At 39.9% G+C, this 23,296-nt stretch overlaps 1 protein-coding gene across 2 annotated transcripts in view; it reads left to right on the forward strand.

Moving 5' to 3' along the window:
- Positions 1 to 2,575: 2,575 nt before the first annotated feature.
- Positions 2,576 to 23,296, forward strand: part of LOC124170578 (protein CNPPD1) — a 105,680-nt gene continuing 84,959 nt past the window's right edge. The window contains exons 1-3 of one of the 2 annotated variants that reach the window (XM_046549377.1): positions 2,576 to 2,830; positions 2,929 to 3,025; positions 12,081 to 12,328. In XM_046549377.1, the coding sequence (XP_046405333.1) occupies positions 2,759 to 2,830; positions 2,929 to 3,025; positions 12,081 to 12,328 (417 nt within the window). In that variant the 5' untranslated portion in view covers positions 2,576 to 2,758. Of the gene's footprint in view, positions 2,849 to 2,928; positions 3,026 to 12,080; positions 12,329 to 23,296 lie in introns of both variants that reach the window. The other variant, XM_046549378.1, reaches the window with a different exon arrangement.

Raw genomic sequence — 23,296 nt, forward strand, 5'->3', positions numbered from 1 at the left:
CCGGGCAATATTCAATTTTCAAAGAGTACTCTTGCCATGCTAACACCCACCTTGTCAGACGGCTGTTATTTAATTTACATCTCTTCAAAAATGTGAGAGCTTTGTGATCCGAAATTATGGTTAACTCACTTCCTAATATAGTAGGTCGGAGTCTCTGAACGGCCCAAACAATAGCCAACGCCTCCTTTTCGGTCGTTGTGTACGCTAATTCGGCGCCTTTCAATGGGCGACTAATAAAAGCTATCACTTGCTCCCTTCCATCTTCCCCTTTTTGAAATAAAACGGCTCCAATCCCATGATGTGAGCTATCTGTCTGCAAATACATCGGCCTATCATAATCAGGATAGCGTAACATCACTGTGTCTAAAAACTTTCTTTTCACACATTCAAACGCTTCTTGATGCTCCGCGGTCCACTTCCACACAGCTTTTCCCTTGAGGAGGGAAAGAAGTGGTACTATGAGGTGCGCATAACCCTCACAAAAGCGCGCATAGTAATTGCACAAACCCAAAAACCAACGTAATTCCCTTTGATTCGTCGGTACAGGAGCTCGCTGCACCGCACTAATTTTATCTTCGTCAGCCTTTATCCCCTCGGGCGTTAAAACATGCCCTACAAATGGAACTTGCAATCTACAGAAACGAAATTTTCCCAAATTTAATGTTACATTGGCAATTCTGAATTTTTCAAATAGAACCTTAAGGTGCTCCATGTGTTCATCGAACGAACTAGACGCCACTAAAATGTCATCCACATACATGGTTACAAATGACTCGGCTTCCGGTCCTATAATCCTATCGATACACCTCGTCATTGCTGCTCCACTATTTTTAATCCATAGGGGACACGCTGAAACACATAAGAAGTATGTTTATGCAAAAATGCAGTATATTTTTGGTCATTAGGATGGAGTTTCATCTACCAATACGCAGACGTGAGGTCAGTGGTGGAAAAAAAACTCTTCCCATGAAATTTTCTCAAAAGTTGCTCCACCTGCGGTGGCCTATCGCGCTCAGGGATAGTAACTTTATTCAAACGGCGAGCATCCAAACATAACCTCACGTTTCCCTTTCCATTCTTGACTACAACAAGTGGATTTACAAATGTGCTAGGAGACTTCCTAATGATTCCCATTTCCACCATCTCATTAATCTGGGCATCTACCAAGGGTTCATACACGCGAGGAATGGGGTAAGACTTCATTACGAAAGGCGTTTCCTCCGTCAACTGAATCCTATGCGTAAATCCTTTAACTAACCCCGGTTCCTCAGAAAAGATCCCTTGGAATTTACTTAATAAAGCACCCAATGATCGTCTTTGATCAATATCTAAATGATTGAGGCTTTGGACTGTTTCTTTAATTTCGCTGTCCGTGACAGTGGCGCCCTTTCTCCCTTTTTCGTCGCCCAAAGTCAACGTACACACGGGAAACTCAGCCTCTACTTCACCCTCTTCTCCCACCTTAAATTGTACTTTTCCCTCCTTAAAATCAATCGTAGCGCCGACTTCCGCCAACCAGTCTGTCCCTAAGGTGAGTTGAGGAATTAAATTCTGCACAACGAGACACACTACGTCAACTTCTCTTATTCCCACTTGCACCGTAATTAACGCTTGCTTGGTAATTGCGTGCGATTTCTTTCTATTAGCACATACCAAAAAGCACTTTTTCATCGGAAATATTGGAAGTTTGGGGTCTTTAGCTAACAGCTGCTCAAATAACGCTTCGTCTATCGCTGAGACTTCGCTACCCGTATCCATCAGAGCCCCTACCCTATGACCTCCACACTCCACTTGAATATCCGGACATTCTCTCCTCATAACTTGTCTTTCTTCCTCATACAATAAGTCGTCTAAAGGATTACCCTCTAGGATGCACGTAGCTATTATTTCTCGTGATTCCCCTTTCTTTTCTTCCGAGCTGACGGAACCACTCGCCTCGGACCTTACCCGTTAAACGGTATCGTCTCAATGCTTCTAACCCCCGCGCCTTCACCTTGGGTCGTCTCACCTACAACCTTACTAATTGCTCCCTCCTTCTCGCCTTCCCTTCTCGTTCTCTGGGGATTACCTAATGCCGGCGGTGGGATCGTAAAAGTGGGCAAAACCGGAGTTCTCGCCTCAGACCCTCTCAACTCCCCCTCACCCTTCCTTTATTATATTGTATAATATATACAATAAAAAATTCCAATAAACAGTATTGTATATAGCAGAACATTTGCGTTTTAACTTTGTCCTTTCACTCAGATTTAAGGCTGCTTTTTTATAGCATCACTCGGAACGTCACGTTAAAAATCTTCTGGTCCCTTTGAAGACGTTATAACCAAGTTCCACTGTAGTAGTATAGTTTGTTAGTATACGGGACGTTTTTTGGACGGTGTGGTGTGCATGTGGGAGTCCAAATGCATGTTGCATGCTGGTGATTGATCACCAGGTGGCTCGCAGGGTATTATTCTCTGGTATTATGTAGATGTATACGGTATAGCGTCTGCATTCCCAATCGTGACGTCACAGTCCCTCATCCCCCCCTCACTTCCCCTCCTTGCGATGTTGGCCACAGCGTTCCTGGCCAAAACGGCGGGTGTAGTAGCTGGTCTAACGTCAGATGCGTCACATCCATGGTTGGTCACATCACAAACCACCTCCATCTTTTGTTTTAGTTATGCCGTTGAAATTGTGATCTATTGAAGTGTGCCGGAATAAATTTGGATTAGCATATTACCGTTAGACGTTTTGTGGGGGTTGAAAATTCACCACGGCCATGACCTCTAAAGTAACACTTACGTCGTGGTTGCAGAAGAAAAGGAAAAGAGAAACTAGAGCCAAATTAAAGGTTTTGTAGATGTGCATGGTGATTCATGTAATCTATTATGGGGCATGAGGTTTTTTTATATGTTATCTAGCGTATTTAATCGTGACGTGTTTTTCCAGGTGTTTGGCAGCCACGATGAATTCCTGTCAAGGATTAATAAGACACTTTGCTATGGGAAGCTGCCGAAAACAGACCGATTTAGTTTGCCCGTTACAGGTAATGCATGCTCATGTTGAAGAATATATAGATTGTAAGTATTATTGATGAAACATTTGTATCTTGCATTACACAATACTCCCAGTATTGGGGTTGAATCATTGTTAGAGTTGAATTTGTGGCAGTCGTTACCAACAGCATTGATTTCCGGCATAATTCTTATGTTGGTGGTTCTAAGTAGAATTGATATTTTTGTATTTGGTATTTATTGCATTGTGTATGCACACATGAATATACGTACATTTCAATGCGGACAATAGCTCATATAAATGAAATAACCCTCGTATAGATGAACATAATACTGCATCTACCATTTCATAATGAGCATAAAACCAACTTATGGTGGTGGACCTGCCCATTGATGTCTTTATTCGCCTACTCAAGAATCTGAAAAGGATTACACAAGGACATCTCTGACTTAGAAGAATTCTGCCTGAGGAACTCAAAGCACACCTAAAAATTACTGAGGACATTCGAGATGCAATGGGCAATCGTCATGTGACGATCCTAGTATTACCGTATCTATTCGTGCATCCCGGCTAACCCCATTTTTGGGCTGGCTCGTGAGGAAAAAAATATTTTATAAAAAATCATTTTTTACCCCCTAATCCTGTATCATTTTGTCATAACATCATTGTGCAATATTTTAATTGAAATTATTCTCCCAAGTTTAGTGTTGATTTGTATCTTTTACGTGAATTTATTGGGTAATGTATCAATATCGTCACCCTGATATCCAATGAAAAAAACTGCAGAACTATATACGATATCTACCCGTAATTATTCAATTATGGAAGGCTTTCACCAAATTAACAAGTGAAAACAGAATGCCATCGGTACCTCATAGATGCCTGGTAGCGATGGTGTCATTTGCTTTCTGCGCAGAAGTTGTGGGCCAGAACAATACCGGGACACCTTGGGAGCACATGGGAAAACTGAACTTAAAGTGATACCAATTGCTCACACCTCATTGTCTTCGTAGCTGCCCATCTCATTTAAAACGCAACATTTCTTAAAGCTTTTAAAGACTAAATCCACTGGAATCATCTTTGGATACCTATACCATGGCACTATCTACACATTCTCTGCTTCTTATGTTTCCTTCTGGATGAAGTGTCGGCAGGGAAGTAGGATGTAGCCATGGGCTTAGGAGGGACTGGCCGCAATCCTATTTTTAGTAGGGATTCAATTAATTCTAATCTAAATTCATGTAGGCTTTTCTTGACCCCTCTAAATTTGTTGTACAAAATAAAACTATTAATAACCATCATCTGTATCGTGCGAATTGCCAGCTTCTTATACCACCTCGGGGATTTGTGCTAACAAGAGTAGTAAGACAAGACTTGTTCACAATGATCAACTCCTCTCATGTTGAAGTTATATTTGGCAATTGCCTCAGGCTTTCTCTTGGGCCTTTGTGTACTAGGCACATCCACTAATTCACATCAAAATTCAGATGAGATCATTGTGACGTCCGTCATGTCTTTCCCCTTGAAAACGCGTATTCCATCATTGGTGTAGCGGACAATGATCTCCCCTTTCTTCAATTTTGCACTGCTCACATCAAATGTTCTATTGTTTTCCTACCTGTCCACGGAGTGCCAGTGCAAAATGTCTGTTCTTCAAGTAGGTCTTGCGTTAGCTTCATGTTACTGTAAAAATTGTCCTTGTATAAACTGTGACCCATTCTCTTGAAGTCACACGTCAATTTATGGGCAATATTTTCTCCATGGCCCCGACCTCACAATTTCACTGGCCCCAGCATACCCGGAAGAGCCTCAACACAGGGCCAGAGGGCTCATAAAGCATATAAATTTTAATGCCATGCTTATGCATCTTACCCTGTTCATTATTATTAATACAGTAAAACCCCTCTTTTACACTTTTGAGGGGGACAAGGAAAAAAAGTATAAATCGCGGGAAAGTGTAAAATCGAGGTTAGGCACAATTTAATTGAAAATAACCCCTTTGAATATAGTTAAATGTTCTATTTTTCATATGGATCATGTTCTAAATGAATAGTAAGTATAAAACCTTTAACTATGATAACAAAAAATTCTTTACTAGTACTGAACTCTCATTGAGGTAGATCATACAAAACATCAGTCCTCTGAAAGAGATCCTTTAACACAGATAATTGCTGATAAATAAGTAAAACGGATAAACATATTCCATTAACTCCATAAAATTGAAAAAATCTTTTAAAGTTAAAATATTTTAATCTTTGAACAAACTAAAAAAAATATTTGACTTAAAATCCATTTAACATTTAATTAAAAACAATATATATCAACCTTAACTCTCAAAAAGTCTTCTTAAAATTGAAAGCAAATAATTTTATATCATGGAGTTTAAATTCAATATTCTGGGATGAATTCAGTGATGAAAAAAGAAGCACCATTACAATATGTTCTTTTAATTAGCCTTCTTCTGGAAATATTCCATTATCTTTGTTTGATTGGTCATTTTATTTGTGCAAATTATTTCTACTCTTTTTTTCTATGATGTCCAACAGCTATAATTCTCTCTCATTTCCTGGACAGTTGGTAATTGTAGTCTTAGTGCACTGACAGCAGATATAGCATTGATTGCGCTTTCTTTTGGAATTTCTGTATCATCATCATCATCATCATCATCCTCCTCACTTGTCTTGATATTTTTAAAACATCTGGGATTTTCGGATTTTCCAATGACAAATGGCCTTAACTTTTCACTACCATTAGCATTAGCACCTTACAATATGTACTGTTAAACGCACTTTGCTATGCTTCCCACCATGGCAAGATTCACCTCTAAACTCTTAAAGTCTTATGGGGAAGTGTATTGAAAAAAAGGCCCGTCTCATCAAAATTGAAAATGTCTTTTGGAGCATACCCTTCTATATGCTCACTTAAACAATGTTCCTTCCACTGTGATACTGTTTGGGGAACAACACTATTGGACTCACCACAAATTGTTTTGTATACAACATTATGCCTAGTCTTAAACCTGCTTAACCCGGTAACGCCTGAATTAAAAAGTTTCTCCGAATTTTGCGATAATCACATATTTTAAAATCAGTCACATTCTGAGTAATTTGGTGAAAATTTTACTCTTTTAGCTCTAATAGTTACGGAGATACAGCCTGGTACCATATGGTACCGCTAGGCGCGTACGGGGTCAAAAAATTGAAATTCAAAAAATTTTCGAAATGCACAGTTTAATGGCAAAAATGTTAAATATTTATTATTTTTTGCAACAAACCATCCATTTTAATACAAATTTACACTTAAATATCAAAATTTTTAAATAATTAATAAATACCAATGATTGTGAAAATTAAAATCTGTTTAAATGAAGTATGGAGTAAGGAGTAAGAATGACATAATATCTTCATTTTAGCTTTTTACTCTTTATCACTGCCGCATATGGAATGGAACAAAGCAGTCAATGCATAAACCAATATTACATTTCAAACATTTAGTTCTTATTCTAGCGTTGCAATTGTCATTAGCACATCGTCGCCGCTGGGGTGTGGATTTTACAAGGTGATCATGCCCATCATACCTTATTTCGTCAGGAACACGGGAAAAAAGATACACCAATATCAGTTGAATATATTATTATAATATGCATAAATTAGAAACTTATTTATTTAGCCACTTACGTCATTCCAGTAACGCTTCCTCTGGATACTGGTGCACGTCCTTGAGACTTTGGGGAATCCTTGTACCTCTCCAGGTATGATTGTACCACTGCCCGTCGGAACTCAAGCTGACTTATGTTATTTCCAGATTTTCTCATCAGCATCCATGCGTTGTGCATCATTGCATCTAAAATCCAAGAAAAAATTGGCCACCACCATTTCTTTCCCCGTACACCTATGCGGTACAGGGATATATTCCAATCCATTCGGTCTGTACCTCCCATGAATGAATTGTATTTCTTGAAAATATCCGGTCGTGGCACAAGAATCCTTTTTTTTCTGACTTTGAAAATCTCCCCACTCCTGTTATTGGATTTACTCTGTGACAGGTCGATATTGCCGACACAACTGCCTTGTCCACCCATTTTACGACAATATTGTCCCGTACGCATCCTCTTGAATAAAAATTTCCTCGCTTCATTTTAGCTAATTCCTTATTGGATTTCACAGGACAGTCCTTAGGAATTCTATTCTCCCTCTCAGTGCCAGTTGCACTGTAGTTCCTTTCTCGAAGATAATTAACCAATCTGTAACTCGTGAAATAATTATCAAAATAGAACCGAAAAGGCAGTTCTTTCTTCTGCAGCTCATCTATCATCCCTACTAGGGGTGCCGCTGCCTTTCCGAATTCTTTTTCGTAAGTTTCCACTTTTCTAGGATTGTTTCCTTGGTAAATGTCGAAGTTTACCAAATAGGTATCTGAAGTATTTAGGCACCACACTTTGTAGCCAAATCTTATTGGCTTTCCCCGGATGAACTGCTTGCAGCCATGTCTTCCAAAATAGGAGATCATTGACTCGTCAAAACTCAAGCACTGTTCTTCTCTGAAGTATCTGCCGAATCTTTCTTTTGCCAAGTCCATAAAAGGGCACATTTTCCACATCTTGTCTAATTTATCGATTGCTGTGTTATCACAGCAATGAATAAATCTATTTATTTGTAGAAATCTGTCACGTCTCATTGAGTTATACACGAGTTCGTTTCTCGTGTCTTGTGTTGCCTCCCAATAGTGCCTTTTACTGGGAACTGTATTATACCCACTTAGAAAAAGAATTGCCACAAACACTTTCAGTTCCTCAGGTGTTATATTTGGGTTATTGCAGTTGCAGAGTTGCACATACTTATTCGATTCTTGCACTAAGTGAGAAATTACTTCTTTGTCAAAAAACAGTTCAAAAATCGTGGTAGGGGACGCTTCGCGAAACATGGAGTAATCAGGGTTAGGGAAAATTCTATCATGCACTGTGATGTCTCCATCATCCCACACGGCTTCTTGCTCCCCCTTTTTACACCTCTTAGGTGCTTTACGGCTCGGCCCAGCCACACTGCACTCTTGAACATCTTCACATATTTCTTGAGACATACCATTTTCTTGTCCACTTTTACGAACGACAACTTCAGCATTCGCTCGCAACTGGCGTCCACTCAAGTTATCCACCTTTCCACCGCTATCTTCATCGGCTGAATCTTCATCCGATAACTCGGTTACCACCGGTGGCTCGACGTATATTTCATCGAAGTCGATGTTATCGTCCTCCAGAATTTGCATTGCCTCTTGAAGAGTCAGATCCCTGAAATAGACGTTGCTTTTATTTTACCTTTATGTAAAAACCTATTACTTCGATAAATATACTAAACCAGTTATTTCATTTCTCATAAATGGAAAAAAATACTTACACCAGACGAAGGTCCATCCTTGTCGCCGTCACAGAAGACACTGAGTGTAAGCGCAACGAGTCGGGAATGCTCAACTTATCCTAGTAGAGAAGCGGTAAGGTCAAAGAAACATTTCGCTTCATAGAATTCAGAGAGAGACGTTATAACAATCTTCACCAAATAACCAAAAACCTCGGAGTGCAATAAAGCTGGGGGCTCCACGAAAATTCTTGACGCTGGCATTATCTCTCAGGAAGAGCCGCTACCGATTCTCTCTTTGCAGTAGCACGTGTTACATTGTAAACAGTATTTCTGTTTTGAAAGGGACCCCGGTCGCGTGGTCGCCAGTCGTCTTTGAATGTTACCCTTGGGCATGCACCCACTCCGACCCCTTCCTAATGGGGTAAGCGGCCACTTTTCCTTTTCTAAACATTGTTTTGGTTTACAACCATACCTCCCACCTCTTGAACATTGTGAGACAGTGCGTCGGTAGTCCACAAAGGGCACGAAATTCTGATGGAATGGGGACAACTAAGGGCTTTAGGTATTTGCGTGACGTCGTTATATGAAAATATTAACCTATAGACACATTTTATATGCAAGAAAACAAAAATAAAGGTAATGTTATGATATAAATGATAAAAAATAAAGCATTGCAAAATAAAATACCGGGAGAAAAGAATAACTCCAGAAATATTCGTATTTACGCTTTCCGCCAAAACACGGTAGTGCAAGCGCCTAGCGGTACCATATGGTACCACCAAAATTCTTTGCATCATAACTTCCTTGTTATGATGCCCACATCAAAAAACCATGCTTTATATGAAATTTGCATGTTATGACAATCATACTTACATAACTGAATCATCGTAGTATAAGTATATGAGGCGTAAGTAAAGAAAACTTTAAGGCTTGCACTAAAAATTCCGTTTTTTTCGGATGGTTGAAAATTGTCAATTTTCAAATGGCTGTAAATGCATTAAATATATTTTTAAAAGAGGAAACTTTTCGATAAAATGTTAAAACACTCATGCTCATCAATTTAAAACTGTCAAAAATCCAAATAAATTAGGAAAAATAGCAAAACCAACTTTTAATCTGGCCCTACCGCCTGGTACCATATGGTACTGCTAGGCGTTAACGGGTTAACCATCCGTTTGAAGCCTTGATGTCTTCAATTCCCAGCCTCATTGCCACATGTTGCGCTTTTTCCTTCAAAATAACTCCGCTGATGGATACGTTCGAGGACCTGGTGCACTGAAACCATTCTTTTAAAATTTCTTCTAGTCTATCATATTTCAAGTACTTAACATATTTTCTAGAGATGGGTCGAATAGCAGATTTCTCAAACTCGAATATCGAATTCGAATATTAAATCATTGCTCGAATAGTCGAATACCTCGAATACTAGAATTGCACAAAGCATATTATTTCTTTAAGCTTCTTATTTCTTTTCCTTTAAAGGATTCATAAGCGGAATTTAGCTGATTAATGGAATATTTTAATTTTATGGAAACAATTTCGGCTTATAGTTGATGCAACTAACATCTCTTTCAAATATCCTAAGGGGACACACCACCTCGCGAAAAAATGATTGCATGCCATCTCGGCTTTTACACTGCTACGATGGATTTCTGTCTGATATATAGTACATTCTTATCTACCAAACTCCATTTCTGCGGCACGCCGATCTGATACTCGGCTTCATCCAACTTCTTATTTTCAACAGGTAGCTCGCTTTACCCTCACTCCTACTGTCAAGTGCTAGCGGACAATCCGAGGCGTTTTGCAAAATACAGGCGCTTCTCCACCAGATTTTCTTCAATTATTTTCAGTCCATCTTTGGAAGTTCTCACGAGATAAGCAGATGAATTCGAATTGCTAGTGGGGAGAAACCAAATATCCTGAGAAAATATCCCTTCGACTGTGACAATAGAGATTTTTAGCATAACTCATAAATTGTAACTTGATATATGTTTTCGAAAAAAAATACCGCATCAACTTCCGAGAAGCTCAGTTGCGAGGATATCGAGTTTCGCCAGAATGCTAAGTCTCCGTCGTATTTTGACATTTATTTCTTTGCGTAAAATGCTTAAATAAACTCAGAAATACGTCGTGTTTGGTCTTATTCTTTTTTAAATTACGCGAACATTACTAATATTTCAATCCAATAAAGGTGTACTATCAATTGTTAGACACCTTTTGTGCTAATAGATGACTCATGCAGCGGTTGACCTCCACTGAAATGGGGAACTTCGAAGCTGATTGTATTGCCCATACATAGTCACCATTGTAGTATCTGTCGCCAAAGTTTTTCCCCTGTTAATTTCAATTTATGCATTTTGGTTGCCTGAATTTTCGTTGATTCGTAACAATAACAAAATAAACACTAAACACACCAACCTTTAGGGTTTCCTTTCCAGTAATTTAATTTTTTAATATAAATTATGCTGCAGGCCTATTTTTTTAAAATTAATATGGCAATATAAACAAACATGACATAAATAAAAAATAATGAACAAACAGAGATAATTCTTGAATATTACACTTCAAAAATAATTCCTGCCAATTTTTCAATATTCAACTTTTTTCAAAGCTAAATTTCGTTTAATGTCAAAATTAGGTGTCATTTCAAATATAGGTGCACTTATCTTATTATGTTTTTAAAGATTAATGTGAACAATCGCGACACTTACCTTTATCATGAAGGATTTGAAACTTGCATGAGAGGACCAGTAACAGCACAGAATATCTTAAAATAAAATAATACAAGTCACAAGCTGTGTGAGCTTACTGACTAGTGAGTGACAGGCAAGTATATACAGGCAGAGGAAATTGAGATGGCCTTGGCAGACGTCTTGCTCCACCTCCTCTCCCATCACTTGCTGAGGGCATGCAGAGCAGGTGCCAAAAGAATCATTGTCCATTCTGTAGTAGCCTATAGTCGCAACACTTAAAGCAGCCAATTGGCAACAATATGCCTCTCATTTGTGTGTGGAGTGACACACAGACTAGGAAACATTTGCTTTATGCATGAGAAAACTATATCGAAGCCACATTTAAAAAGTAGAAATTGCCTTTTGAATGTTTTGTTTGTGCATTACAAGTGGAGGGGCTGTACCTTGTCTGTACCTTGCAAAAAAAAATATATTGGAGAAACCAGTCGTTCAGTTAAAACACAGGTAGAACAACTCCAGCTTGCCATTCAACTGGAACAACCTCTAAAATTAGTGCTAGCTGAGCATCCAACCATGGGATGCTTAGGGAAAACAAGAGTCATCCAAAAAGTGAAAATTTTCAAACTGAGGCTGATCTACAAGGAGATGGAGGTAAAGAAATGTAAACAAATGAAAAAACGACTTCGTTTGTGAACTTTAACTTCCACAAAGTTGAGCCTGACACCATTGAACGTATTAAGAAATGTAAAGACCAATTCAGTATGGACTATGACATTACAATTAGCTACACACCTGCTTGTTGTTGAACTTGCATGTTCTGTATGTGGTAGGCATGCATTTAAATTGTTCTTTCTTTCAATTCTCCATTATGAAAAAGGTTTGTTGATTGACCTTATGCTTACTCTTCCTCTGAAGTCTTTCCCCCCTCTCTTGTTCCTTTCCTGCCTCAACCCTCTCACTCTCTGCCTGTTTCTTCCATGGTATTTTGTTATCATATTTTTGTTTTTATCAGTAATGGAGTTACATTATTTTTCAGAGTTGGCTGCGGAAATCTTCTCAAAAGCCCGCTTTCCTGGGAATGGAGTCCACCTACGTTTGCGCCCTGAAGGAAAAGTTCTTGGTCTGGAAAGGCTTGGAGTGGCTGAAGCTGGAGAAATATCAAGGGCTGCTTGCATATCACCATGCTCTCTTGTACTAGCCCTGATATACGTGGATCGCCTCCGTGAATGCAATTCCAAATACCTGGAGAAGACCTCACCTTCAAAGCTGTTTGTTGTATCAATGGTATCTAGCCTGAAGTTGTTACATTTTATCCTTGGTGTTATAGAAAGCTACATAATCTATTCTGTTGTTCCGTTTTTGTTTCTGTCAAATCCATGATTTGTTTCTTTTAAGCCCTTGTTCTCCTTGCTGTCAATTTCTGTCATTTTAAAAGTCAACGCAATCTGGCGCAGACTATTCTTTGAGTTTCGAGAGGAGGATCACCAAATAAAACTCATTTTCTATCCTCATTTGCAAATTTTCAACCAGTACTTATTGCACTGAATTGTTGAGGCCTTTACTTTGTAGAATTCCATTTTATGGTTGGAAGGAAATTACTTAGCTTTTCTACAAAAACACCTACTTTATTGCCGACTAGTGTTGGTTACACTGTACCATTTTCAAGACTGGTGATACACATAAGAATTTGCCGGTATATATACTCTGTGGTCGGGTGATTGCCTACAAGAAGTTGTAGATGGTAAAGAAGAAGCTACGAAACTTGGAGAGACAACTGGAGAAACAACAACACCGACGACAACAACCTGGAGAAACAGCAACACCGACAAGGAAAGAAACGGCAGAATCAACAAGGATTGCAACTGTAAGTCCCATTCCCCAAACGTTCCACCAAAGAGTAATTAACTTATCACAGCACCATTTCCAACCTGCAGAGATTAAACTGCTTGAAAAAGGCCTTAAATACTGTCCGAATCTTAAAAACAAAACCGAAGATTTTGAAGACCTAGTAGTGGATTGTGAAGTCGCTTTAAAACGAGAAGATCACATGATCAAGAGTGTTTTTGCCAATAGCTTAAATTCATTGTTTAAAAAAGAGTGGCGGCATGATAACGTGAAACCATCTGCCCGGGACCGAGAAAGAGCCATAATAAACTCAATCAAGAAATCATTTTAAGCAGCGAACGTGGTAGCCATTAAAGCAGACAAAGGGAACGCAACAGTGATCATGGACCAACAGATTTACATTGACAAATGTTTAGAATTTATTGCAAAAAATCATGTGCAACTGTTAGAAAAAGATCCCACCCAGAAATGCCAAGCAGAGTGTAAAAGTGCTATTTCCAAAATAAAAATGGTCCTCACCCCAAGTGAAAAGTGGAATGTAACAGAGATGAATCCCACTGCCCCCAGATTTTATGGCATGCCCAAAGTGCACAAACCATCCATTCCCATCCACCCAGTGGTCTCAGGCATAGGCTCCCCAGTGCATTCCCTATCCAAAGTTGTGAAGTGCAAATTCATGGAACATTCCAATTTCCTTGCAAAACACAGTATTAAGAATTCCATAGAATTGACAACATTCTTATCAAAAATAACACCGCCTAAAAATTCTATGCTAGTTTCCTTTGATGTGGTGAACTTATTCACGAGTGTTCCAAGAGATGAAGCAGTGCTGCTGGCCAAGGAAGTGCTACACGAAGCTAAAACTCCACAACTCATTTGCGAGGAACTAATATCTTTATTGAAAGTGTGTACAAATCAAAATTATTTCATGTTTAACGGAAACTTCTACCTACAAAGGGACGGTTTAGCTATGGGCTCCCCATTGTCACCTCTGCTATCCGAAATATTTTTGAACAATTTAGAAAAGAAACTTTTCAATAGTGGCCACCCCCTCCTAAAGAATGTTCATTATTGGTTCCGCTATGTAGATGACATACTTTGTTTATGGACGGGAACGAAGAGGCAACTAAGAAATTTTTTACACCTTATCAATGCTTTAAATTCAAATATCAAGTTCACTATGGAGTTACAAGAGGGCAGCACTCTAAATTATTTGGATCTAAATATTTCCATTAAAGACGGCGAGCATAAGTTCTCCATTTACCGAAAGTCAACTTATACAGACCAAGTCATCCACGCAACTTCCAAGCATGCCATAACCCAAAAATTGTCAGCCTTTCATTGCATGCTGCATAGAGCTTTGTCGATCCCTTTAGAGCCCTCAGATCTCCTTTCAGAAATTACCACCATCAAAAAATTGCGATAGCCAATGGTTACACCAAAAAATTGATCAACGATTTGTTTGAAAGCAAAAAGAGAAAGTTCTTACTCAGAGGTATTTACTCTACCACCCCCACGGATCAACAGTCATGGCGACGCATAAAATATTTAGGCCAACCTTCTATTAAATTCGAAAAATTACTCAAAGTAATCAACATAAAACCGGCCTTTTACAATAATTCTAACCTGAAGAGCATGCTACCTTCAGTCAAGGACCCCATTGACTCAGCCCTCAAGAGCGGGGTCTACCAATTAAGGTGTGGTGATTGTGACTCCAAATACATAGGACAAACAGGAAGAAGTCTGACCGTACGAGCGGAGGAACACTGGCGCGATTACTACTACAACACTGGGATGTCCCAATTCGCTACCCATCTTCGGGAGGAAGGCCACCAAGCGGATTTTACCCCGGAATTGCTGCACCGAGTCAAAAAAGGAACACAGCTGGACATCAGAGAACAGTTGGAAATTTTAAAAATTGTAAAGAGGAAAGAACCCATTGCTAATGACCACCTTTTCCCTTTCCACTCCCCCCTCCTAGACATTCCACTATTACCCCCCAAAAAATCCTTGTGACGCCAACCCACGCTCCTCTCTGTAACTACCTCTGGTTTTCCCCTATCCCTTCCCACCTTCACCCTTCCCGTCATTTACCTCTCCCCTTCCCCTCCAATCACCCGACCACAGAGTATATATACCGGCAAATTCTTATGTGTGTCACTAGTCTTGAAAATGGTACAGTGTAACCGAAACTAGTCGGCAATAAAGTGTGTGTTTTTGTAGAAAAACTAAGTAATTTCCTTCCAACCATACAGTACTTATTATTCATTAGGGTACTGTTATTTGGTACTAATTTCAATTTTAACTGGTTTTTTATGGCATTTTTTCTTCCTATTCATTTATTGTGAGTTCAGCATGTGTGTAGTATGAAAAATTCCTTCTCCATGGTTTGACCCCTCCACACCCTGATACCCATCAACACTCCATGTGGACCCCTCCCCCAAACTCCTACCCGAACTTTCTGATGACAACCTTGCCCAACTATCCGTTATGGAACTGTGCATGCATGCTATTCAACCTTCATTTTTTTCAGCCTACCTTTTCTATTCATGTCATTGATTCCTCGCAGAAAAAACCAACATACCCTTTAGAACAAAAATCATGCCATTTATATTTGTTATTTTGTGATGCTCATTTCTCACCCGATTAATTTTAATTCTGCTGTGCAATTGATATATTTTTCAACTCCAAGGACAGTTTGATTACTGGCAGAATTGTCACGGGGACTCTTTGGATACATTTTGGGGGGCTTGACACATCCTCTCTCCAGCTTGCTATGACCTTGCCTTTTGTTTGATATGCTTAGGTTAGTGTGCCATTGTTTATATGCCATGAAATGATTTGAGTGGGATAAATCAAGTTGTATTCTAATTAATTAAGTACTTGTGAATTCAACTTATTAATTACTTGCGAACTTTGCAGTGAGAGCTGTAGATGCTCCCATGATTTCTGAGTTTCGTGGTATTAGCAGTCTGATGATGATAGCTTTGCTAGTAATCCTGCCCACATCTTCCGATCAGAAGTGGAGTTTCCTGCAAAATGGGCCTGTGGTATATACATGGCATGTAGTGGTGGGACTGAGAAACAACCAACCGCTACTTCCACCACTTTGGTGTGTATATGGGGTGTTTGAGGAGGAATGTGCAATACTTCAGAAGTTGATGGGGGGACCATTGTAAGCATTTTTTGTCCTATGTATAAATAGGGTCGCACATCCTTAGTTACCGAGCTATGGCAATGCAAACATATTTGGATTCACTTTCCAGTTACCATGAAAGTGGTTTCTCTTGGGTATCCAGCACGTTCGGCATTTTATTTAATACAGTGCAACCTCAATAAAACGAGACCCCACGATGCTCACGCAAACACTCGCTATTGTGAATTGTCACTTTACCGAAGGTGGAACAAATAACAGTCAATATACCTATTGTGAGCACTTATACAAGAACAGGATTGCTGCGGCGACAGAGAAATTTCTATCCGATAAATGTAAGCATAAATTCAGACGAAGGGCGATGTTTTTTTGCATAACTAAATTTCCTTACTTTAATAACAACTATTCAAATAATTTATAAGCCGTACTTAATAAAATTCATGCAGAGCATTGCTTTGTCAATCATTATGCCAATACACAACTGACGAAGCCATTTTTCTATGTACTTAGTGCATTTACGTAATCATTCTATTAATTTGATATTTTCCACTGAAAACTCAAGAAATAACTGATAACCCTGCATCGTAGTTATTTGATGCCTCAAATGCTTCCAACACAACTCTTTATTCTCTCTCTTTTACAACGGGCCCAAAAGCCCTTCTCCCGCTGAGGGCTTCACGCCCCCACCTCCTGGGTTTCCCCCAAGAGTCCATGTCCTGAGCAGCCGACCGCGCTCTGCTACACTTCCATTGCTGTATGTTTATTGTTTCTGTACATTATGTGGCAGTTACAGTAAACTCTCGATTATACGAAGTCAGTGGGACCGAAAAATTGGCACTTCGTAAAATCGAGTTTCGTAATTTCAAACTTTTTTCATAAGTCACGAAAAAATGTTCGCTTTTGTTTCCTCCGCCCTTTTTTGTCTTTAGTGGCCTTATTTAAATGTTTTAGGTGGTTATTCACGGTAGAATTCTTAGAAAAGGCTTTTTGTTATCGATTTATGCTGTGAAAGATCGCTAAATAGTTATACCACCATAAATGTCCCATTTCTTGTACAGTGGAACCTCGTTAAAGCGAGTACGGGCTATAGCGAGACCCCCGCTATTACGAGAGATAGCCGATGCACCGTCAATTGACCCTTTAATAGACATATTTAAAAATTCGTTTTAACGAGGCCCTTTTGGTGTTGGCTCTCGCCATAGCGAGGGTTTCACCGACGGAAAAACTTACATCAAGACTCCTTAATCTCTGTAATTGCTAGCGATCTTTTAGAAATGAAGTTAATGGAGTGCTCAGTCTCAAATTTATGCGGTAAACTGTCGTTCGATAAATAAGTAGTTAATTTTGGTGAAAATATTGTGGCATTAGCATTTGCGAATGCTTGATCTTCTTTTGTTCCTCGGGCGGCAGAAAGCAGTCGGCAGCATACCCGCACGTCTGTGAGTTGCGTGAATAGAAAGATTTTGATGGCAGACACCATGGCCAAAAAAACACCTAACACATCTAAGCGAGAAAATAAAAATAAAGGAGTAATATGAGAGTGTCGAAATTAATTTATCTTCCTATTCGCTCTTCACAATTAAAAAAAAGCGCACAAGGAATGCAGACTATGTAGAGTTACAAGGAGCTTTGTTCGGGTGGTTTTGCCCACTCCAATCTGCGGGAACTTTTGAGAAAGGGGCTACGCCTAAGCCTAAAGCGGAGTATTTTAGGGATAGATTGCGAATCGAGAATTTCAAGAGTGCGGAAGGTTGAATGTACCATATATATGCAAAGCACCAAAGTGTTATCTCCCCTTATAATTGCTGGTGATGCCTGCGGTGTAAGCCCAAAGTCATGGAGAAAAGGACTCCTATCATAAGTATCTTAAGGAGTATTCCCCGCGTCATATAACATAGAGGAAACGGAACTTTTTTACATCCTACTCCCCGACAAAACCCTTGCAGTACAAGGTATTTCTTGCAATGATACCTCTAAAGGTAGGTAGTGCGCCATAGCAATAATGTAGGATGCACTATGCAATGATACTCAGCGTGAATTGTCCGGATGGACGTATTTATTCTCCTTTGCGGATTCACAAGGGTGAACTATTCGCGTCAGTGGTCGGAGTCGTACTAGCGCTCTCTTCCGTCACGTGGGTAGCCGAACATCCCCTGGTGGCCGCTGGAAGAACTCACAGAACAACTGACTCTCGTTTGCAGTGCCGTGGTAAACTCGGTGTATCATGTGGATGAACTTTTCCTTCAGGGCGCAAACGTAGGTGGACTCCATTTCCAGGAAAGCGGGCTTTTGAGAAGATTTCTGCAGCCAACTCTGAAAAATAATGTAACTCCATTACTGATAAAAACAAAAATATGATAACAAAATACCATGACAAATAAACAAATAACATTTCAAATACGTGGCGAGCGTAACACAAAAAATGGAACTTTTTTTAACAATGGCAATTTTAATCACATCATTTTTCAAGCTTAGCAAACTTTTTACCCTAGACAATGAAGTTATTACAGTATCTGATAGAAAAGTCTTCCAAGGCAGGCACGTTATGCAACCTTCCACCGTTTTCGACTGCAGTAACAAATGCAATACGTTATTTCACTTCACTGCCGCTTAACTTACAGGTACAATAAACATACACCAATGGAAACATTTGAGGCATCAAATAACCGCGATATGGTTTTATCATTAAATTTTTGAATTTTCAGTGGAAAATACCAAAATAATAGAATGATTACGTAAATGCACTAATTAAGTGCATAGAAAAATGGCTTTGTCGGTTGTACATTGGCATGATTGACAAAACTATGTTTGCATGATTTTTATTCAGTGCGGCACTTATATATGGTTTGAAAAGTTAGTTGTTGTTTGAGTAAGGAAATTTATTGATGCAAAAAAAACATCGCCTTTCGTCTGGATTTATGCTTACGTTTATCGGATAGAACTTATCTGTCGCCGCACCACTCCTGCTCCTGTATAACTGTTTGCAACAGGTATATTGGCTATTATTTGCTCCACCTCCGGTAAAGCGACAATTCGCTATAGCGAGTGTTTATTGGTGCACCGTGGGGTGTCGTTTCATCGAGGTTGCACTGTACATACTTAAATATCAAGATCGCTTAAGAAATTCCCGACCAGTTTAGAAAACGTAATCAAATAATGAATTGCAGATTTTATTATAAGAATTTAATGTTATAAATTTGTGGTTAGGAGCGAATAGAAACTATTAAGTAAGCGTTAGATAGATATTTGTTTCCAGCACCCACGGAAATATTAGCGGCAGCCGGTCTAACCATACTCTAAGGGCCTAACTGCCATTTATGTCGCCCTCTATCGCTCAGTGACGAGAAAAAAAAGAAAAACGAGGGCTTTAACGCGTTTCCAAAATAACCTTCGTAAGTAAATATTTCGAGTTACTGCGTATTTTCAGCTGAATGTGCTATCTTTTCAATTAGTTATTTTCGTTGAGATTCAGTTATGATCATAAATTACGTAGGATATGATTATCTTCTGGTGAATATTTGAAGTAAAATCTGTTTGAGTTCTCCGTCCGGCTACTGTGCTCCATCATCTTTGCAGACGTTGCTATGAAAGACTTTATTCTTCATCATGACCATATTCTTCATACCGGGTGTGAGGTGCTATGTTCATATAGTATGTCTCTCTTCTTTTATGCTGACAGGAGCAAGGTTCCAACCGGAAAACGACAGGAGAAACATCTTCCATTATCGGAGAAATAAAGAGAGAAATGTTATTATCCACATTGATTGTTTTCCTACAAGAGACGTTTCATCGTTTCTCAAGGTGTGTGAAGTATTGGTTCACTTGCGTGAATTCCCAAAAATGACACACAAAAACCTGTACCTTCACCTCATTTAGTTTTCGTGTTCCTTTCTCCGCCGTATTGAAAGTTATGCAAAGGATCATTGACATAGAGAAAAGATTTTCTTAGTTTTAGCACTAAAAAGTAGGCACGCCATAATCGTAAATAAATATGGTGTGGAAAGAGCAAAGAAAATAATTTAAATTGAAAAGTCAGCAGAGAAGAAGAGAGACAATTATAAGCACGGCACCATTTCCCTGATAATGGAAGATACTTCTTAAGCCCCTCCGGTAAAAAACTTACCCCCTTTCCGTTAAAGATGAACCATGCCCTTCTCCACAGTCGGAGAACGTTCCCAGTGGGTGGGGTGAATAAGAGTGGGATGAGGAAGGAAGTGTGCTCAGCATAATGAGGGGTGTAGGGGCAGGAGAAAGAAGGGTGGGGAAAGGGCCTTCAGCTCTGCCTCACTCTAAGTTTGGGGGGCATATTTTTTTACGACGCACTGAAGCTCAGTCACCTTGCGTAGGGAGTGAATGGGAAATGCTGGGGAAGGAGGGGTTTGGGATGCGTAAGGTGGGTGTCAGCAAGATCAGCAGAAGGCCGCAGGAGGGAGTAAACAAAGACTTTGGAAAGAAAGATAGATTTCTCGGCATGGGAGAACGGGGAGGCGCGCGACAAGAAAGTTCATGGTTAGAGCTAGAAGTGAGTTTTCATTACGAGTAGCCTGAAAAATAAGTTGGTGTTAAATAGAGCCCAATACTTAAGATATTTAAGTTGTTTATTCAGGAAGGCTAATATATATACAAAAAGATATTACCAAAAATCTGTTATTTTTTTGCTTTTTGCCCTTCTCCATCTCCTTCCACCATGGTTTCTCACCTGCATAAATGGGAATTAAATTGGGATCTAAATCGTTAGCCAGAACAAAATATCTTAATGTTTGGAGGGCGCGGCGTATACTTCTTTTTTATTAGGTGAAATAACTTCCTCACTTACATCTTCTTTGTCACTGCTATTATGACTAGTCCCGGCCGCTGCTTCTTCCGATGTAGGTACCGGCGTCGCATTGTCGCAAGCCTGGATATCATCGTCTAGCGCAATATAATCGTTTGATGTTGCGCGCCTTGCTCCTGCTTTTTCCAAGTATTTTTCAAAATCATCTTTTAAGCCTCTAATCTCCTCCGCGATATCATCCGCTGCAGCTTCCTGAACGTAACGAATAAACCATAAGTATAACGTAATAACGAATAAGTATAACGTAACGAAGCAACCATAACCGTGATATTGTAGCAGCAGAATTTCTAGTAGGCCAGGTGTATCAATTATCAACCTCAAGAACATCCTCATGATGCGCTATCAAAGGGAATCCGGCCGATTTCCAGCAATTTGCGATTGTAGTGGAGGAAATCAAGTACGTCTTTGAACCGTGTTCCTGCAATGAAAAATGACAATTTTATTAACTTGGCCATTTTTGCAAAGTTAACAAAATCGTTATTTCTCATCGCAGAAACACGGTTCAGAGACGTACTTGAATGCCTGATTGGCAGGAGTGCGATGCAAACAATTATTTTTGATGATGGCATTGATTGATAGATTTTGAAAATGCAGTCAGAGCGGTCACTATTTGGGAGAAAGGCTCGGAGGGTCGAAGAGAGGGGCCAGCGAGGGTGAGCTCGTCGAGGAAAGGGTCCCGGATTAGGGACCCTTCGAAGTGCTTCGGTGAAAAGTAGTCAAGTAGTCTTCGAAGTACGTTCACAGCAGCCTGCCTTGCAAACGTACCAGGTACGTTCACAGCAGTGCAAAGGGTTAATTAGGAGTGTGCGAAATACCCCGCGCGACCTTCCTGACATGTTAAACTACGAAGTATTGTCGATGCGATGTTTACGAATAGGCACGTAAATAGGAGCATTATGTCAGTCGCGATATTTTACTTAACTCCTACTTTCCCTAATTTCCCACCGTGAGGTTTTAGGCGAACCCTTTCTCTCCCTGTTGAAGTTGCACTATCACGATTTCACACTTTTGATGAAGCACAGTTGGAAGCGCTGATTTTTTTTAGCTACATACGCCGGCGCAACTAGTTTTGTTGACAAATATTTCGCCATAGTTCGTATAAACGAATGCTTTTCGCTCATGGGGACCGATCCGGTGTTCGTAAATTCAAAACTTTTCGTAAAATCGAAACTTCGTGTAATCGAATAGCACCATGTATTTACCATAGGCTTTTCGCCGGGACCGCAATATCACTTTGTATAATTGAAAACTTAGTAAAATCCTGCTTCGTATAATCGAGAGTTTACCGTATGTGAAATAACGTGTCGGATTTGTTTTTGCAGACAACCATGAAAGGTGGTAGAACGATCCTGCCTCGGAAGACTTTCTATCATCCAATGTAATATCTTCATTATCTACTATAAACAGTCTACTAAGCTTGCATAATGATGTGATTAAAATTGCTGATGTTTCGAAGAAAAGGTCCAGTTTTTCGATCGGATTACCCGTTTCGCTCACTTGAAAATTCATTCTCTGACTTTATTCTGTTATTACCTTATCATTTCAAATAGGTAATCACGTGGTAATGTTTCCAACGTCAATATGTGAATATTCAAATGATGTTATTTTAGTAATTCTGCTTTGTGTGACATGATTTGAAGCAGTGCAAGCATAAGCCCACTGCACATTTTTCACACCAGCACATGCTGTCTCTTCTTTTCCCATATTAGATACAAACTGCACACCTCATTTGAGACTTTGCTATTCCTTCCTTACTACTCCAATTTTGTAGAATCCCCAATTATAAATAAAAATAACCACACACAGGAAGTACACCCGATGAGAATTTCAGCACACTGCCGGAAAGAACACCACACAGCATGAATGACTCTAGTGGACTGAAGCACGTGGTTTCGAAGCTCCATCAAGAAACGAGAAAAACGGTGTAGCTCCCCCGGGGCTACACCGATTAGTCCTCAGAACGGCTTTGCCGTTCCTCGTCAGGGGTCGGCCTCGCTGACCAGAGGGCAGTGGCAGTTCCGAACTGTTTCACCGTTATTCAATTCAGGGGCGGATTCACCGCCCAGGGTCGAAGGAAGCCCACAGCGGCTGGGCCACTTGATCCTCGGAATGACTTTGCCGCCCGAGGGTTACTGAAGCCCCCCCCGCGCCTATGCAAGTTATTCCTCGGAACGGCTTCGCCGTTCTTCGTTTTGGGGCGGCTTCGCTGCCATGGGGATTAGGAGCCCCCCCGCGGCTTCTCCGCTTAGTCCTCATAACGGGACTTCTCCACCGAAGGGGGCGCCGAGGGGGATGCGGGGGTTTTGATGTATTATGCATGCGGTCACCAATCGTCCAGAGTGATTATGTAGCAATGATTGTAAAGCATAGTGCAATGCAGCGTAACAGTGGCGACAAGTACGCATAAAAGAAGACTTAA

The sequence above is a fragment of the Ischnura elegans genome, chromosome X, assembly GCF_921293095.1.
Source record: "Ischnura elegans chromosome X, ioIscEleg1.1, whole genome shotgun sequence".
In the NCBI taxonomy this organism is placed as follows: domain Eukaryota; kingdom Metazoa; phylum Arthropoda; class Insecta; order Odonata; family Coenagrionidae; genus Ischnura; species Ischnura elegans.